At 39.9% G+C, this 15,776-nt stretch overlaps 1 protein-coding gene across 1 annotated transcript; it reads right to left on the bottom strand.

Annotated features, from left to right (window-relative positions):
• Window positions 1–627: 627 nt before the first annotated feature.
• Window positions 628–7,312, bottom strand: LOC142382746 (leucine-rich repeat-containing protein 43-like). Its single transcript, XM_075468866.1, has 12 exons — window positions 7,226–7,312; window positions 6,874–7,089; window positions 6,589–6,699; window positions 6,214–6,353; window positions 5,276–5,514; window positions 5,012–5,175; window positions 3,582–3,753; window positions 3,069–3,208; window positions 2,912–2,992; window positions 1,724–1,942; window positions 1,018–1,126; window positions 628–767 (listed from the first exon to the last, which is right to left on the bottom strand). The coding sequence occupies exons 1-12, from the start codon at window positions 7,310–7,312 to the stop codon at window positions 628–630; spliced, it is 1,818 nt and encodes a 605-aa protein (XP_075324981.1).
• Between the last annotated feature and the right edge of the window lie 8,464 nt (window positions 7,313–15,776).

The raw sequence follows: 15,776 nt of genomic DNA, 5'->3' as shown, positions 1-15,776 counted from the left end.
TTATGAAATGTTTTGGTGTAGAGTCCAATGATCATTATTGTTCCTCTGTGTATGTATTATCATTATGTATTGGGTGTAGTGTCAGCTTTCTGTAGGCCTTTAAGCTGTTGACAAGATACAGACGCAGGCCTTTTCCTGTCTCTGGTGTGGAGGTCGATTAACAGTTACTACGCATTATAACTTAGCTGCTCTGACGTATGTTTCTGTAATTGCTGACGGGAGAAAAAAAGTGCATCAATAAACATTTAAAATGGCATTACAGTGCACAGTTGCCTTATAGCAATAATCCTTACAGAGGGAGGCTCTAAGGTGTTTGTGATAAGAACATACTATTGGACACTTTTACATTTAGACAGTAATCTGAAATACCTGCCTCCAGATGGTGTAAACAATCACTCATTCATTTTTATCTCATGTTTTCTATGTATATCTACTTTAAGGTTCTGGGATACTCTTTTCCGACCCACTCAGAAGCAGCTCTTTTGCATGTAATACTGAATAATTACTGCAGCTTGATAAAAGTTTATAGTAAACACTCATGTAGACATTTAAGCAATAAATGGTTGTACACATGTTTAATACAGCTGCATGGCTATCACAGTCGGCCTTAAACTGAAGCCCGATGGATCAAGTTTTAAGAAGGCGCGCCTCAGATGCCGACTGCCATTTCTCCAGCTCCACACTCAGCTCCACCGTGATCAGCTGGCCAGGTTCAGAGCTGTCTGTGGTGATATCCACGTCTCGTTGCTTACTTCCTTTTCTTTTACCTGCCATGCACGGCATCAAATAAACACATATACTAATGACCTGAAGCACACCAAATAACTGTTTCCACCTCTAACATTCCTTTAAACACAAATCATTAGTACTTTGTAATGAGGATAACCTGAAAGTGACTCCTCATTATCCCCCCGCAGCAGCTCTGATTCTCAAAATGTTGCAGTCTGGCGCCATTTTAAAACGCATATCACTGTTTTTATTCAACACCTGAGAACTCTTATTGTTTGTCTGGTTAACCTTTTGAAGATGCTGTATCCTTCTGTGTTGCACCGCTGCCTCCTCTCTGTTTTGGTTCCTTGTCCTGGTCCTCCATCTTCTTCTTCTCCTTTTTTTTCATTCCCAAATCCTTCAAATGTGTGAAAGACATACCACACGCGTCACATAGGTGCTTGTCTCTGTTTCACAACTCGTAATCCTGCATCCTCTCTCTGGACAGAGGTTTTTAGTCTCAAGGCATAGGACAAAAGAGTCAGAAAAACAGCTTTGTTCCTGCTGCTATCACTGAACCGAGCGAGTTGTAACGGCTATATTTTACACAAACACATTCACTTCTCTCCTCACATATTAATTCATCCCTGTCCAAACTTTGGTCTTATTCTGGTCAAACTCAAGAGGTTAGCTGTCTGAATTTTTAATTTATGTTACTGACTGATCTTTTTCTATCTTAAGTGTCCTGAATTGTGGATTCAAAGCACTATTCAAAGCATTATATTGTAATTATTGGGAATGTTTAACATGTTTTAGTAGATCGGCTGGTTCATGTTTTATCTACATTGTACGTTCTGTGTCACGATGTCTGTCTGTCTGCAGAATAAATGTACAGGTTCAGGAAAAAAAAAAACATAAATATGAACCTGACTGTGGCACAGAATATGTCCCAAGTCAAGTCCCAACTATGAACCTGTGTTGTTTCAAGCTCCAGTTCTGTTGCATTTAAACTTACTTTTTCAGGTGTTTGCAAAGCCTCCACCTCAGAGTCTATGCGCAGGGGACCAAAGTCACAGATGACATTGACCTTCTGACCTCCTTTGAGCAGGCTTTGCAGGGGGACATGCGCAGAACCAAGAACTCTTTTGATGGGGGCGTCGTAAATCAGTTCTGGTACACTCTTTGTCTTTTTGTCTTTAGACTTGTCTTTGGTGGAAGCCGATTTGACCGGACACTGAAGAAGATATTGTGACATTCAATTCAATCACATTTGGATCCATTTCTAGAATCTGAGCAGAAAGCTTCGTGGCTCTTTGTTTAATCATAATGTTTTTGTTGAGCTGTTCTCTAGACTCGAAAACTAGAAAAAAAGACAAAGATAAAGATTAAAAGATTTACACGTATGTAAGACTTTCAAACCAGTGACACTTATTCAGTCTGGACCACGATATAAACCTTATCATTTTAATTGAACTTATACGTTCATCAGGGTACAAATTTTCCTTTGCAGCTGGGAGCAGCCATCCTTAAACTAAATCATTAAACGTGGCTGCAATCATCTATAGTGACTAAGTAAAGAAGTGACTTCCATCCATTTTCTATACCCGCTTAATCTGTCGGTCGGGTCGCGGGGGGGCTGGAGCCTATCCCAGCAGTCATCGGGCGGGAGGCGGGGTACACCCTGGACAGTTTGCCAGTCCATCACAGGGCCACACAGAGACAAATGAGACGAACAACCACACACACACTCACTCCTGGGGACAATTTTAGAGACACCAATTAACCTAACATGCATGTTTTTGGACGGTGGGAGGAAGCCGGAGTACCCGGAGAGAACCCACGCATGCACGGGGAGAACATGCAAACTCCACACAGAAAGGCCCGAGCCAGGAGTTGAACCTGTCCTCTTGAAGGTCTTCTTGCTGTGAGGCGACGTTGCTAACCACCACACCACCGTACTAAATAAGTGCCTTAGTTACAAAAAAGCCCCAAAAAATGATCAAAATCAGTGTATGCAGCCCGTTTATCTGGCTCTTCCAACGTCATATTGTGTCCTTCAGGTACACACTGACAGACTGTGTTTCTGCAGCATGAGGTTTGTTAACTGACAAGCAGTTCAGGATTTCCTGAATAGCTAATCAGCAGAATTGTGAACTCATGAGGTGTCTGCAGTTATTTTGGGGAACTTAAATGAGAAACTCACTTCTTTGCCCTTTCCGCCTTTCATTGTTCGGCCTGGTTTTGCCACTGGGACGTCTTCGGAGGCTGCAGGCCATGACAGGACCTAAAATGCCAAAGTCCAAATGTTAGTTCTGACACATTTCACGTTTAAAACCACCCCTGGACCCTATTTGATGTACCTTTTCCTCCTCTAGCCTGAGATAAAGACCATGATTGAGGAATTTCTTTAAGTCTTCCAGAGAACTAACAAGATATGTTTGTGTGTCACTGAAGTCCACACACTCTGACCATATCCGTTTTGATGTGCTGTGTGGTGACACTGAAAAAAATGGGGGGGGGGGGATTAGTCATGGTCTTATATTTACATGACAAGTCAGTGATTAAGATTGGCAAATATTGACATTTACAACTGATAATTATAAATGATCAGCCGCGTCATCTACAACTCTCCACCAGACTATAAAAAAACGTGAGTAAATTTCAGATGTTGATAAGAAAAAAACTTATCCGTTGCTTTACTGGAAACATCATAGTGAGAGTATTTCTTTCCTACTACCCTCTTACTGACAGTCTGCAAGTTTTCCATCTCCGTTTTTAAACAGCTACGTGAGCTCGATCCCTTTCTGTGTATTAATCCATGTGCCTGGAGGCCGGAAAAACCTGTCCAGCTCGAGTTTAATAAGTATTCTTACAGTGTACATTATCACAGCAGCTTTTCTCAGCATTGGCCACCATTACGCCCGTGTCTGTTGTGGACGTCTCTCTTTCACAGTTGCTGTTTGATCGTAGGTCAGAGTCATTGTCGCTGTCCTCTGTCACTTGTGCTGTGGATGCTGTGTCAAGTTTGGACTCACTGTCAAGTTTCTGTGAACGACACCAGAAGAGAATTCAAGATGAATATCTAGTTTATACAATGCCCGTGCGGTTGCACTGCCAATTGAAAACTCAGCATTTTTCACATTTTTGTTGAAGTATACCTTTGCAAAGTACACCTTTATGGTTACGTGCTAATGCTATAACTGCATTAGTTCTATTCAAAACAATCAAATATTATACTTACAGCCCTATTTCACAACATATGGAATCTCAGTCACCTTTGACTTAGAATAAACAAGTCATAAGTTCAATTAAATCCAATTAGATTAAATCCATTATAACCCAATTAGAATCCAGTTCAATTCAAATCAGCCCAATTCATTTGAGTAATTTTCAGTAATGCCACCTCATAAAAATAGCACACTTGTCTTTGATGGAAAGCTTAGCACATCAGTGTCTGTGACAAAGTATTCTACTTTAGGCCAATTCGTTGTTTTATTTATCCTTTTAAAAAAAATTAAAAATGAGTGATTATGCTCTGTTACACAGTTTTGCATTTTGTAGTTTATTGTGACTGAGTGACAAATATGGACCATTACTGAGCCTTAAGTGCCAACACAGGCTCAGCTTAGACCCAAATATATCTGTTGGTCTGGGTCATGTATGGAAATATTGTAACGTAACAATTTAGTGTTAATAGATTTCTAGTCGAAGCTTTGGCCAGTACTGAGGTGATGATGCCTGACGAAGATTGTGGCAAGGCGGTTACATACCTACAAGGAAATAGTTATCAGGTGCAACGATTGTTAATTCCACTGCATATAATCTATAAAGAAATCTCTTTCTTATGAGTCACTGAGCACTGAGAGACAGCTTGTGTAAAGACGAGCTCTAAAGTTAAGCTGCAACTAAAATGCAGATTCATACACCTGAGAGACACAAATGAAAAGCACATTTTTTCCCCAAATAAAAACCTTTGTATTGAAAAAATTCAACTTGTTTGGTAGTGGGATTTTTTTTTAACAAAGAATAATGAAAGAACTGCAGCTTATTTTTGTATTTGAGTATTGTTTTAAGACAGTTGTGTGAACTTTATGTGCTTTGCTTTAACAATATAAAAACAAATATTTTTTAGGGGGGACAAAATTGTGATTCTTGAAAAAAATGTATTTCCAAAGTAAAATCCCATGAAATTTGCCACATAAAACATGGTAACAATGAAACAAATTTAATTTTTCAATTGGGGGACTGGGTTGAAATTGCAGATATGCATGACGCAGCAAAAATTGTGGGCAGGATACATCACCATGTCATCGGGTGTATGCTGACTGAGGAACTCGTATGTGATGAAATATCCGTAGGTGACAACTGGGAAGTCAGATGCGTTTCCATTCGCACTCATCAGTGGGTCTGGGATCCCCCTCAGTTTGCCCACACTCACTGTGGCTGATGCCACATCCACTATCATATCTGTGCAAATAGAAATTATCCTGACATGATAAACACACTTCATATGAATGAAATAACACAGCTGGGGGTGAACAGAACCACCTTCATAGTCCACACTTACCACTCATGTTGGCCAAGCCCCTGAAATTATGCCTCTCATCAGGGAAGATCCGTGAGCCGTCCAGGCAAGCAAGCTGTGGGAGGCTGTCCACAGTGAAGCCTGGATACGCAGGTGCAAGGGTGATGGGGTTTCCCTCCAGCGCCAGTGTCTTGAGGCATGGGAGGGTGCGCAAGGCCTTCAGTAGTTTCTGCTGGTCCTGAAACTCACAGTCGCTGAGGTCCAGACCCACCAGCTGTGGCCTGAGTTTTACAGGAGATACAAAATGGCTTTAAAGACAAAAGGGACCGTGAGACAAGACAAGAGAAAAAGACAGTATGAGACAACAACCAGAGGAATGCTATATGTAAAGAAATACATACAAAATTAACCAAAATGATACAAAGAAAATGAGATATCCACACTGCTTGGGATGTAAACATTGCGTCATTTATCATCATATGGGGGTTTTGTATTTTTTTTTGCTATTAACAGGACATTCAGCAGTTAAATAGTTCAACTTACTGAAGAAATTGGCCAATAATTTCCTACCAGTAACTTGTTTCATGTTTTAAATCCCAACTACGACACCTTTGTTACTCTTGTCGTGTCCTTTTTGACTTTTTACTTTGCTATTATTTGGTTTAACAGTCTGACATTGCCATTTGTTACTGAGTAAAACCTTCAAGACTTCAGACTTCCAATCTATGGTGCGATGTTTTTCTATTCTTAAATATGCCAGTTCACCCCATGACTTACAGTGAGATCGTACAACGCTACAAAAACAAAGAGAGAACAAAACAACCCCTACAGGAACACATCCAGACATGATGTCACGTCACTGTCTGACCTTACATGTAATTGAAAAGCCAACAATTAAACTTAAATTCTCATTTGACCCGACTGTGACTTAGCTCTTTAAAAGCCAGACATCTCCTGCCTTTGTGTGTGTGTAACTTCACCAGTGTTGTCCCGTAAGATGAGAGACATCTTCATGCGAACTCAGACTGTTTGAGCCGAGGCCGAGGTACTGCAACCGAGGAGGCGGACTGCTTGTGAGGCTGTTCAAAGAAGACAACTGGTTTGCACGTAGCTCCAAAATCTTCAAAAAAAAAAAGAAGAAGTCTTAATCAGTTACTTACCATTGTATTGCAACATCCGGCGGAAAAAAAAAATCAGATAAGTTGCCCAATCAGACTCGTATTAAGCAACAGTGCCACAGCAACTCTTTCGTCACTTTTGATGCGATTGAAAATTGTGGAAACTGCTGAAACTGCATGTAGTCTCATAAGCTGCAGAGAAATGCTGCATCACGCTGCTACAGGACCATGACCTACCTTTAAGGTTTTGGGAAGGTACTCCACAGGGATTTCTGAAATTAGATTGGCACTCAGCACCAGTTCCTCCAGCTTTGAGAACTTCAGCAGACCGTTGTCAATGACTGATACCTGAATGCAATAGATGCACCTTTAAAACCAATCATCAAGAACCCGTCCGTCTTAGTTTTGCAGATTTTAATAGCAGATGCCCACAGTTTGAGCTAAAAAAGGTTGGACTCTGGTCACACAGAGTGAAATTAGTTTTCAGCATTTGGATGTTAAAATGAAATCTTCTATACTCACGCCTGTATCCAGGATACGAAGAGTTGTAAAGTAGTCATAAATGAAGTCTGTGTGCAGGCGCTTCGGTGTGAGCACCGCCAGTCGTCTTAGGGCCGAAGCTTGAGGGCTCCATGATTCCTCAGGTTGATACCAAGGTGATTGAGGACAGTTTATCAGATCCAGAAGATTATCAGTGGACTCTGTATCTAATCCCTCTGCGCTGTCTTTGGTGTTCCTCTGATAAAAAGAATCAATGTATTTATTTGTGTTATCAAAAAAAATGTATCGCACACAGTGATGTGAGCACTTTGAGTTGATGCACAGACATGTTTTTTTTTCTAAGCTAATCCTGAAGACAGATCTGAAAACTCACCCATGCGCCATTTCCACAGGGGAAGTCATTCAGACAAAGACGGCGAATCTTCTTCTCTAACACAGCAGAAAGTGTTTTTGAGCTCATACCTGCTGACAAAATATACTATGACTATATATGCCACACAGTAAAGGCACACAGTTGCTACAGTATATAAGCCAGTGAATCCATTGTCAGCCTGACTGTGGACTGGTGCTTGTTTACAAACTTTTGCTTGTTGCATGGCAACAGCTGGCTCCAGGAACCTTGCTTTAAGTTAGGTAGGTGTGACTGTGAAACAGGTACGCCCTCAGAGCGTCGGAGACAGACAACTCTAGGATGCTTTCCAACCTTAGTGTAGATTGCAACTTTTCACAACTGTTCCTTATCAGCACACCTGCCCCCACTGTTCCGCATGGAAGTATCAATGTTCACCTGTTTTCACTTGTCATTTTCAGATTCTCTTTTTAACTACTGAGTCATGTTTCCGTGGCTCTTTGGGTGTTTTTGACTGTGAATTTCATTGGATTTTGCCTTCGTAACTTAATTCGTCTGCTCCATGCACAATGCACACACATTGCGTGTTGCATTTGGGTACTACATCACAACACAACTTAATTCTCCTCAGATTCACTGAAACCTTCCACCATACTATTCACACCCACTTTTTTTTTTTTTTTTACATTGTCTCAACTTATTTGGAAACAATGCTTTGAAGGTCATACTGCTCAGGATTCGGACTTTCAAGTTTTAAATCTGTGAAGAGCTTCAGACTGACAATTTTACATGGTAGGCATGCTAATTTTTGAGACATTGTTGGGGCTGAGAGACTGAGTGAGTCTCTCAGAGTCTTAAATTGTATCTCTGGTTGCCATTTATGACTTCAGTGGAAATGGAAAGCTCCTATATTACGTGTTATCTAAATGAAGTATATTGAGATGGAGGTAGAAGGAACAGAAACCACTACCTTTATTAGGGGATTTGTCTTTCTAGGAAATTCATTATCATATTGGGTGCAGTTTTTTAAAATATGATTTGAAAGCCAAAATTTGGGCAATTCTATAGTTTTCATGGGTTTACAGAAACAGGGATATTTGTGGACGATGGGCATAAAATTGGCAACTTGGTGTTTTAAAACAACTAAAGTTGGGTTAAATTAGACTGGAGCCGTACCAGAGCCAATTATTTTTCCTTTTACTAACCAATAAGCAGGATAAGCTTGCATGGCATGTTGACTGAATGATAAGGGAGGAAAATTAGAAAGCACTATGATTCAAAACAATTGACACATTCCAAGTGCATGCAAGCACTGCAACAACGACTTGTTGAACATCTCCACAATCTGTTTGGATGTCTGACTTTAAAGTTTGGGGGCTTACAACTTGTCTAGTTTGAGTTTAGCTATCAAATATCTTAGAAAAGTCTGTGGCAGCTTGCGTCTCTTCCATGAGATAAACCATTGTGGTGAGCAGTGCCCTCAAACAGCTACGGTACGCAGAAAAATAGATTTGCAGGTGATAATGCCACAAAAGGCGTCACTCATCAACTTGCAGGCAAGATCAAAAACCAATTCCACCTTACAATAGGCTATATAAGCAGTATGTGGCAGTTCAGGAGCATTATAGTCAACAGCAGAGAGAAACAATCCAACCATGTGTCTGTGTAAAGGTAAGCTGGTTTTGATTCATTGTTACATGACTTAGCCAAACAGTTTCTATTGATAATTGTTCTGAAAGAATAAGAGTACCATGAAATTTGTAGAATATCTTTACCAACTTTTTACTTCCTTAAAACTACACGCTCTTGTTTTGTGGAATAATCTTAGATTTTGATTTGGACATTTTTATTCCCAGCTAGTTTTCAGTATGAATGTATTAGACTTTCTATGCAGACGACAGCATCATATCTTTTACGTTTAAATGATTGCAGGGCTCCTGTTTTTCATCCTCACAATGATGAACATCTCCTCGGTCTCTATGGCCTCCTGCAACCACTTTAAGCCAGCTTTGAGCAACCTAAAGAGAGCAGAAAATAAATATGTAAGTAAGCATACTGTAACTTCGTGTAATGTGTGTGTTGGGGTTAAAAAAAAAAAAGACTAATGCTCCACAAAATAAAGACACACTATATCCTCACTGTAGTTAGAAGAAACATTTGAATCCATAATTTGTTGCCTTCAGCACTGTCTTTTTGATTAATTCTTACTCTTCCTCTACAGATCGAACACGTTTTCAAAAAAGACGAACCGAAAGAATGCGAGCAATACTGGGAAAACAAGACAAAAACTCAAGTGCTAGGATGTATTGAGACACTTGATGGAATAACTTTTCCTGTGGGAAACACCACAGAAGAGATCCAAGACTCCATGTGTGCCATCAATGACTACCTCAAAAACCACCTGCCGGGCATCCTGAAGTTTCTGAACCAGTCTGAGATTAACGAGGATGCAAGGAAATTTCAAATTTCCTTAAAAACATGTCACAATGTACCTGTTGACACAACAAGATGCCATAGAGAGTTAACAATTCCAAATGAATTTGCTAAGAAAGTAGCTGGCTTCCAAATGATTCACTTTGCCAGAAAATGGATGGAAGCTTTCACAAAGATGAAATCCCGACACGTGTAATCATCAGTGCACTTGGGACAACAGCATGGTAGTTCATTTTTGCATTAATTTATGTATTTATTCGTCCGCTTGGCAGAGTCTCTAGATTTATGACTATTTCTATTCTGACTGAATGCTGTAGCCTTTACATGAGTGGCATAAGATTTACAACTGCAAAAATAAAATGATCACTTCAAACCAGACAGCTTTTCATTCTGCAATGTGCCATCTTTGATTTCACACACACACACACACACACACACACACACACAAACACAATGCAAGGTGTCTTTACTTTTGATGGACACCGTTCACTCCAACACTTAAACCACAATCAATGAATGTCAAACCCTGTCCCCGATGACCCAAACCTGAGTCTAAAATTAACTTTAAAACCAAGTCTTGAGCTGTATGTTGTTGATGGAGATTCTCAGTGATTCAGGTCACACTAATCCTTGAATAAAGGCAACTGAACTTCTTTTCTTGGTTTGTGAAGACGTTTCACCCCTCATCCAAAAAAGGTTTCTTCAATTCCACCTCCTCAGTTCAAAGTTGTTTTTTCCCACTAAGAGATAGATGTCAAACTCAGGCCTGCGGGCCAAATCTGGCCTGCAGTGTAATTATTTTTGGCCTGCGAGATAATATCAAATGTCTCCTAGAGCTGGCCTGCCGGTAGACTGCGCATACACCGCTAATACCGCTAGAAATCCCAGAATGCTCTGCTGGTGCGTTGGCGCATCAACTGGGACTAACAATCGCCCACTCCTCTGTTGACATCCCAAAAAAGGCCTAACGAAAGGTGGAAAACTGGAGCTTTCTAGACAGGTGGGAAGCAGAACATCTGTTCACAAAAACTTATTATTAGGCTATTATCATTATCGTTAGCCTGTGAAAAAAGGTAACCACTGAAATTTAACTCAGAAGGCTACAAATAGAATAAAAGGCATAAGATTCTTTTTTTTTTTAAATATTTAAGAAAGATGTGTCTTTTATTTGACATTTGATTTCACATGTGTTTATAGTATTAAGCTTTACTTGTTCCAGATTCAACCTTAATCAAAATTTAAGTATGAAAAGGTTCATCCTTATTTCTGAAGAGAAGGAAAATCTTCCTCAATTGTAGACATTTTTTCAATAAATATTAAGTGTGGCTTTTTTTTTTTTTTGGCCTGTTGTGTATTTGAGTTTGACACCCTGCTCTAAGAAATAAAGACACACATGTCAGATTAAAAACAGGAAATTGGACTGCAAGATTTGTTGGCACAGGCTCGTCCACGCCACTCTTCAATAAATTCCCTTTTAATCCAGTAATTCAGGAAATATAACACAACATTAAAACCCCTTTTCTACTACTAGGTTTGCCATGTGTCATCCAAAAACATGACAACCCAGGGTTGAGACCAGGACTCAGAGTTGTAGTCTTACACACTTCTCTGCGACTTCTGACCTGCTGCTACCCCCCTAATCAATAAACACAAAAGGAGCAAATCCTCTTGTGCAAAAAAATAAATAAAAACAAAAACTTTAACTGAACAAAAACGTCACACTATTAAATGTGGTTTGCTGAATATTAGATCCCTCCTTCCGAAGTCTCTGTTAGTGAATGAGTTGATTTGTGATCATCATATTGATATATTTTGTCTTACAGAAACCTGGCTGCAGCAGGAGGATCATGTTAGCATTAATGAAGCAACTCCCTCTGACAATTTAAATGTTCATGTTCCTCGAATCACAGACAGAGGAGGAGGAGTGGCAGCTATCTTCAGATCAGGGTTACTAATCAGTCCTAGACCAAGATTAGCTTTAGCTCTTTTGAATCTCTGATTCTCAGTTTTTCCCACGCAAAGTGGAAATCCCAGAAACCTCTTGTGTTTGTTGTTGTGTATCGTCCACCTGGCCCTTATTCTGAGTTTCTGTCTGAATTCTCAGAGTTTTTATCCCAGTTAGTGCTAAGTACAGATAAAGTCGTTGTAATGGGTGACTTTAACATTCATGTAGATGTTGGAAATGACAGCCTAAATATTAACTTTAATTCTATATTAGATTTTCTCAGAGTGTTCATCGACCTACTCACTGCCTTAAAGGGACATTATGTAATTTCTTCCCCCATCTAGTGGTGCAATTTTATTTTGCAAAGTTGAATGAATTTGCTCTCTAGCGCCTCACGTTTTCAAATGTGCGCTGCAACTTCTTGAACTACGGCAAGCGGAATGTGTCAAGATTCAAGAAGGATCCGGGTACTAAAGTATAATCCGTTTTTCTGTCAAAACGAAAAAACGAAAAACGGAAGTAGGGTCCGGGTACTAAAGTATAATCCGTTTTTCTGTCAAAACGAAAAAACGAAAAACGGAAGTAGCTGTCCTTTTTCCTTTTTTCGTTTTAAACCAAAAACGAAAAAACGGCAAAAAAAACGGATTTTGTTGATTTCATAAAAAAACGAAAAACGAAAAAACCAAAATCAAATAACGACCCAAATTTGGTTTTTGGAAATTACTTTTTTCATTTTTCGTTTCTTACGTTCGAACGTGACGGCAGGCAGACCGGAAGCGGAAGTAACGCCAAAATAAAATTAGCGTGCTAATTTAATATCAAACATATTTTCCGCTTTTTATACACCCATTGTAGGTAGTAGGCTGCATTTATTTTAGTTAAGTGAAACTACAACAGCTGGTTGTTTGGGAGAACGTGATAGCCTATATAAAATTATAATACGCTTAAAAAAAGTGACCACAGCCAAATATGACAAAAGATGAGGCTAGCCTTTCATTTCTAGCTGAACATTGCATCTACAAACCTTAAACAAAAACAACCGTCTTTTTTTTTCTTAAAAGATGTTTTATATTGTTTTCATATAATTTTCTGATGGCAATTATAGAATGCGAGTGCGTGTGTTATATTGAAAGTGAGGCTGTCTATGAATATAGACAACAGTGAGTTGTTGTTTTTTAAATGTGTTTAATTTTTTCAATAAGCAGACATACAAAGACAAGACTAGAAAGAATAATAAAACGACGACAACAACAACAAGCTGGGAGCAACAACAGAAAAATCAAAAACTCAAATGGAAGGATCAGTTTCAGATAGATGTGACAGGTACATTATACAGTATAAAGTGAGCTAGAGATACAGCGGGAGCTGAAAAAGAAGAGAGACACCCCCCCCACATGTCTTTATTAATATTTTGTTTACTTTGTTTACTCCACTTTGTCCGCACACCTGCAACATTTTGGCTTCAAAGGAGCAAAATGCAAGGTCACATTACAGGGTCTGACATGTTCACTCTTAACTGTAGGCTATGTCAGGGTGTATTTTACTGTAATCTCCAGCAATCCTGGCATGGGCCCAACAGTGAGGAGGACCACCACATTGTCCAGATTGAACAATCTAGACACCAAACTGCTGAAGACCTTGTATTGAGAGCCCGCTGGGACCTGCACTGAGGCAGACAGGAAGAGGCTTCAGTGGGTAATCAAAGCAGTAGTAGTATTAGCTAAATGAAGGAACAACATGAACTTGAACATGAATAAGAAAAATTAGTGGAACTCTGTTATTTTATGTCAGGGACACTTTGTTTCATCCATTTCTCAACATATTCTTATTCCGAATCATACAAGGCTGTAAGACAAAACATAATAAATCCCTGGAATAAGGGTGAAGCTTGTCCGCTGACATGTATACATACATAACTGCCATTAGCAAAGAGCAAAGCATATTTGTTTATAGTGTAGGCTACAGCGCTTCATTCAATACACTGATTCGGAAGTTAGGGTAGTTCAGCGTATTACATGGTAAGTGAGTGATGGCATCTTATGCTGTAAGAGTGGAGAAGGTGGGAATTGGCCAGGAGTTAGGCTACACTGGAAGTCCGGGCAAAGTAGGACATAGAGTAGAGAGTAGAGTATCATTTATTAATCCAGAGGGAAATTAAGGTGTCCAGTAGCAAACATACATCAATAGAAAATACACAAGGCAATACACACATCATTACACATATATCAACCATATAGCTCTTCCATACATTCAGCAAAACGGCAGATCTCTCTCTCACACACACACACACACACACACACACACACACACACACACACACACACACAGTATGTGTCTATTGTCCTAGTGAAAAAGCGCAGAGTCCTAGTGCAGAGAATTTGTTCCTGATTATTGGGGAGGGGGGGGGGATTATGCAGTCCAATCACCTATGGCAGTCTCTTTCTGTGTGGTGTTGGATAGCTGGATTGCCCTGGGGACAAAGGACCTCCGTAGCCTGTCTGTCCTGCAGGGGATGGCGCAGAACCTGTAGCTGAACAGGCTTCTCTGGCTGGCAAACACAGAGGGTGACTGTGGTTGTCCATTATAGAATAAAATCTATTTAGCATTTTTTTTTTTTTTTTTTTTTAATTTTATTAGTAAATCAACAAAATAACAGTTTACAAATGTGAGCATAACGCCAAAAAGAAGATAGCCAGGGGGAGCATAGGAATAATAATAAAAAGAAGAAGATGATGCACTTACAAAAAGAAAGCTAATGAACACAAAGACATATGTGCCAAGGAATAAAATCTATTTAGGATTAGCGGCTGTAATAAGCCATTTGGCTTATAGGCCTGGTGGGGAAATCGCGATTCGAAGTGCTTTATGTCCCGCTCGGCACTTCGTCGTTTTTCATAGACCAGAAGGACATGGCAGTCTCCATAGAGCTTACCTGCTCTATGTAGATACAGACAAGTTATTCTTCACTCGGGAGGATAAGTGAGATTTTTGACAGAGATCATTTTACACCAATGAGGACTAACTTATGAATGAATATGTTGATTTGAGCTAATAAATGACTCAATTTATTACATAGTGTCCCTTTAATCACACCCTTGATCTTGTGCTGACTTACGGCATTGAGAGTGAACAGTTAACAGTGTTCCCTCATAACCCGGTCTTATCTGACCATTTTTAGATAACTTTTGAGTTTACATTACTTGACTATACAGTTTCTGAGAAAAAATGTACATATTGAAGGTGTCTATCAAAGAATGCTGTAACCAGATTTAAAGAGTTAATTCCATCATCCTTTTCTTCACTGCCATGTGCAGATATGACAGACGACGGCTACCTAAATTTTACTCCAGCAACACTTGACTCTCTTGTTGACAGCACTATAGTTTTAATGCATACATCACTGGACAATGTTGCCCCCCTTGGACAAAGCAGGCTGCAAGAAAGCTGGAGAGAAGGTGGCATTCCTCTAATTTAGAAGAGTCTCAAATAGTCTGGAAAGATAGTTTCATAACGTATAAGAAAGCCTTTCGTGAAGCTAGAACTGCTTATTATTCATCATTGATAGAAGAGAATAAGAATAATCCCAGGTTTCTTTTCAGCACTGTAGCCAGACTACCTCACGGTTTGTCGAAGTGACATAAAGCCAAGCACAGTTTAGTTCAATATCTGTTGCTAATTATAATCTGCTTTGTGCAGTTCCGGATCTACCTGTGTTCCTGCCCGTCAGCCCGCCAGTCTGTCTGCCAACCAGCTAACCATCCAGCCTGCCAGCTCGCCTGCCACCCCAGCCATTCCCTCAAACTACCTGCAGCTATTCTCCCTTGGACCCCTCTCCAACCCATACCCCCTTGGACCAGAGCCCCTCCTTCCCTCACCATCCTTTAACAATAAAACTTGTTCTTTGTCAGTTGGTGTCAGTTTGGGTTCCTTGCAGAGGCGTGACAGGAGGTGTCTTTAGAACTTGATTTGTATTTAGACGGTTTCTGTCCAGTTGATCTCTCTGAGCTAACAACAGCAATAGTCTCTTCTAAACCATCAACTTGTGTTGTAGACCCAATCCCAACCAGACTGTTCAAGGAGGTTTCCCCCTTAATTGACACTTCCGTATTGGATTTGACCAATCTGTCTTTGTTGGTAGGATATGTACCTCAGCCTTTTAAGGTTGCTGTAATTAAACCTTTACTTAAAAAAACCTAC

This window comes from Odontesthes bonariensis, chromosome 6, assembly GCF_027942865.1.
Source record: "Odontesthes bonariensis isolate fOdoBon6 chromosome 6, fOdoBon6.hap1, whole genome shotgun sequence".
In the NCBI taxonomy this organism is placed as follows: Eukaryota; Metazoa; Chordata; class Actinopteri; order Atheriniformes; family Atherinopsidae; genus Odontesthes; species Odontesthes bonariensis.
The sequence above is the reverse complement of the archived record's forward strand: the minus strand, read 5'-3'. Positions and strand labels throughout refer to the sequence as shown.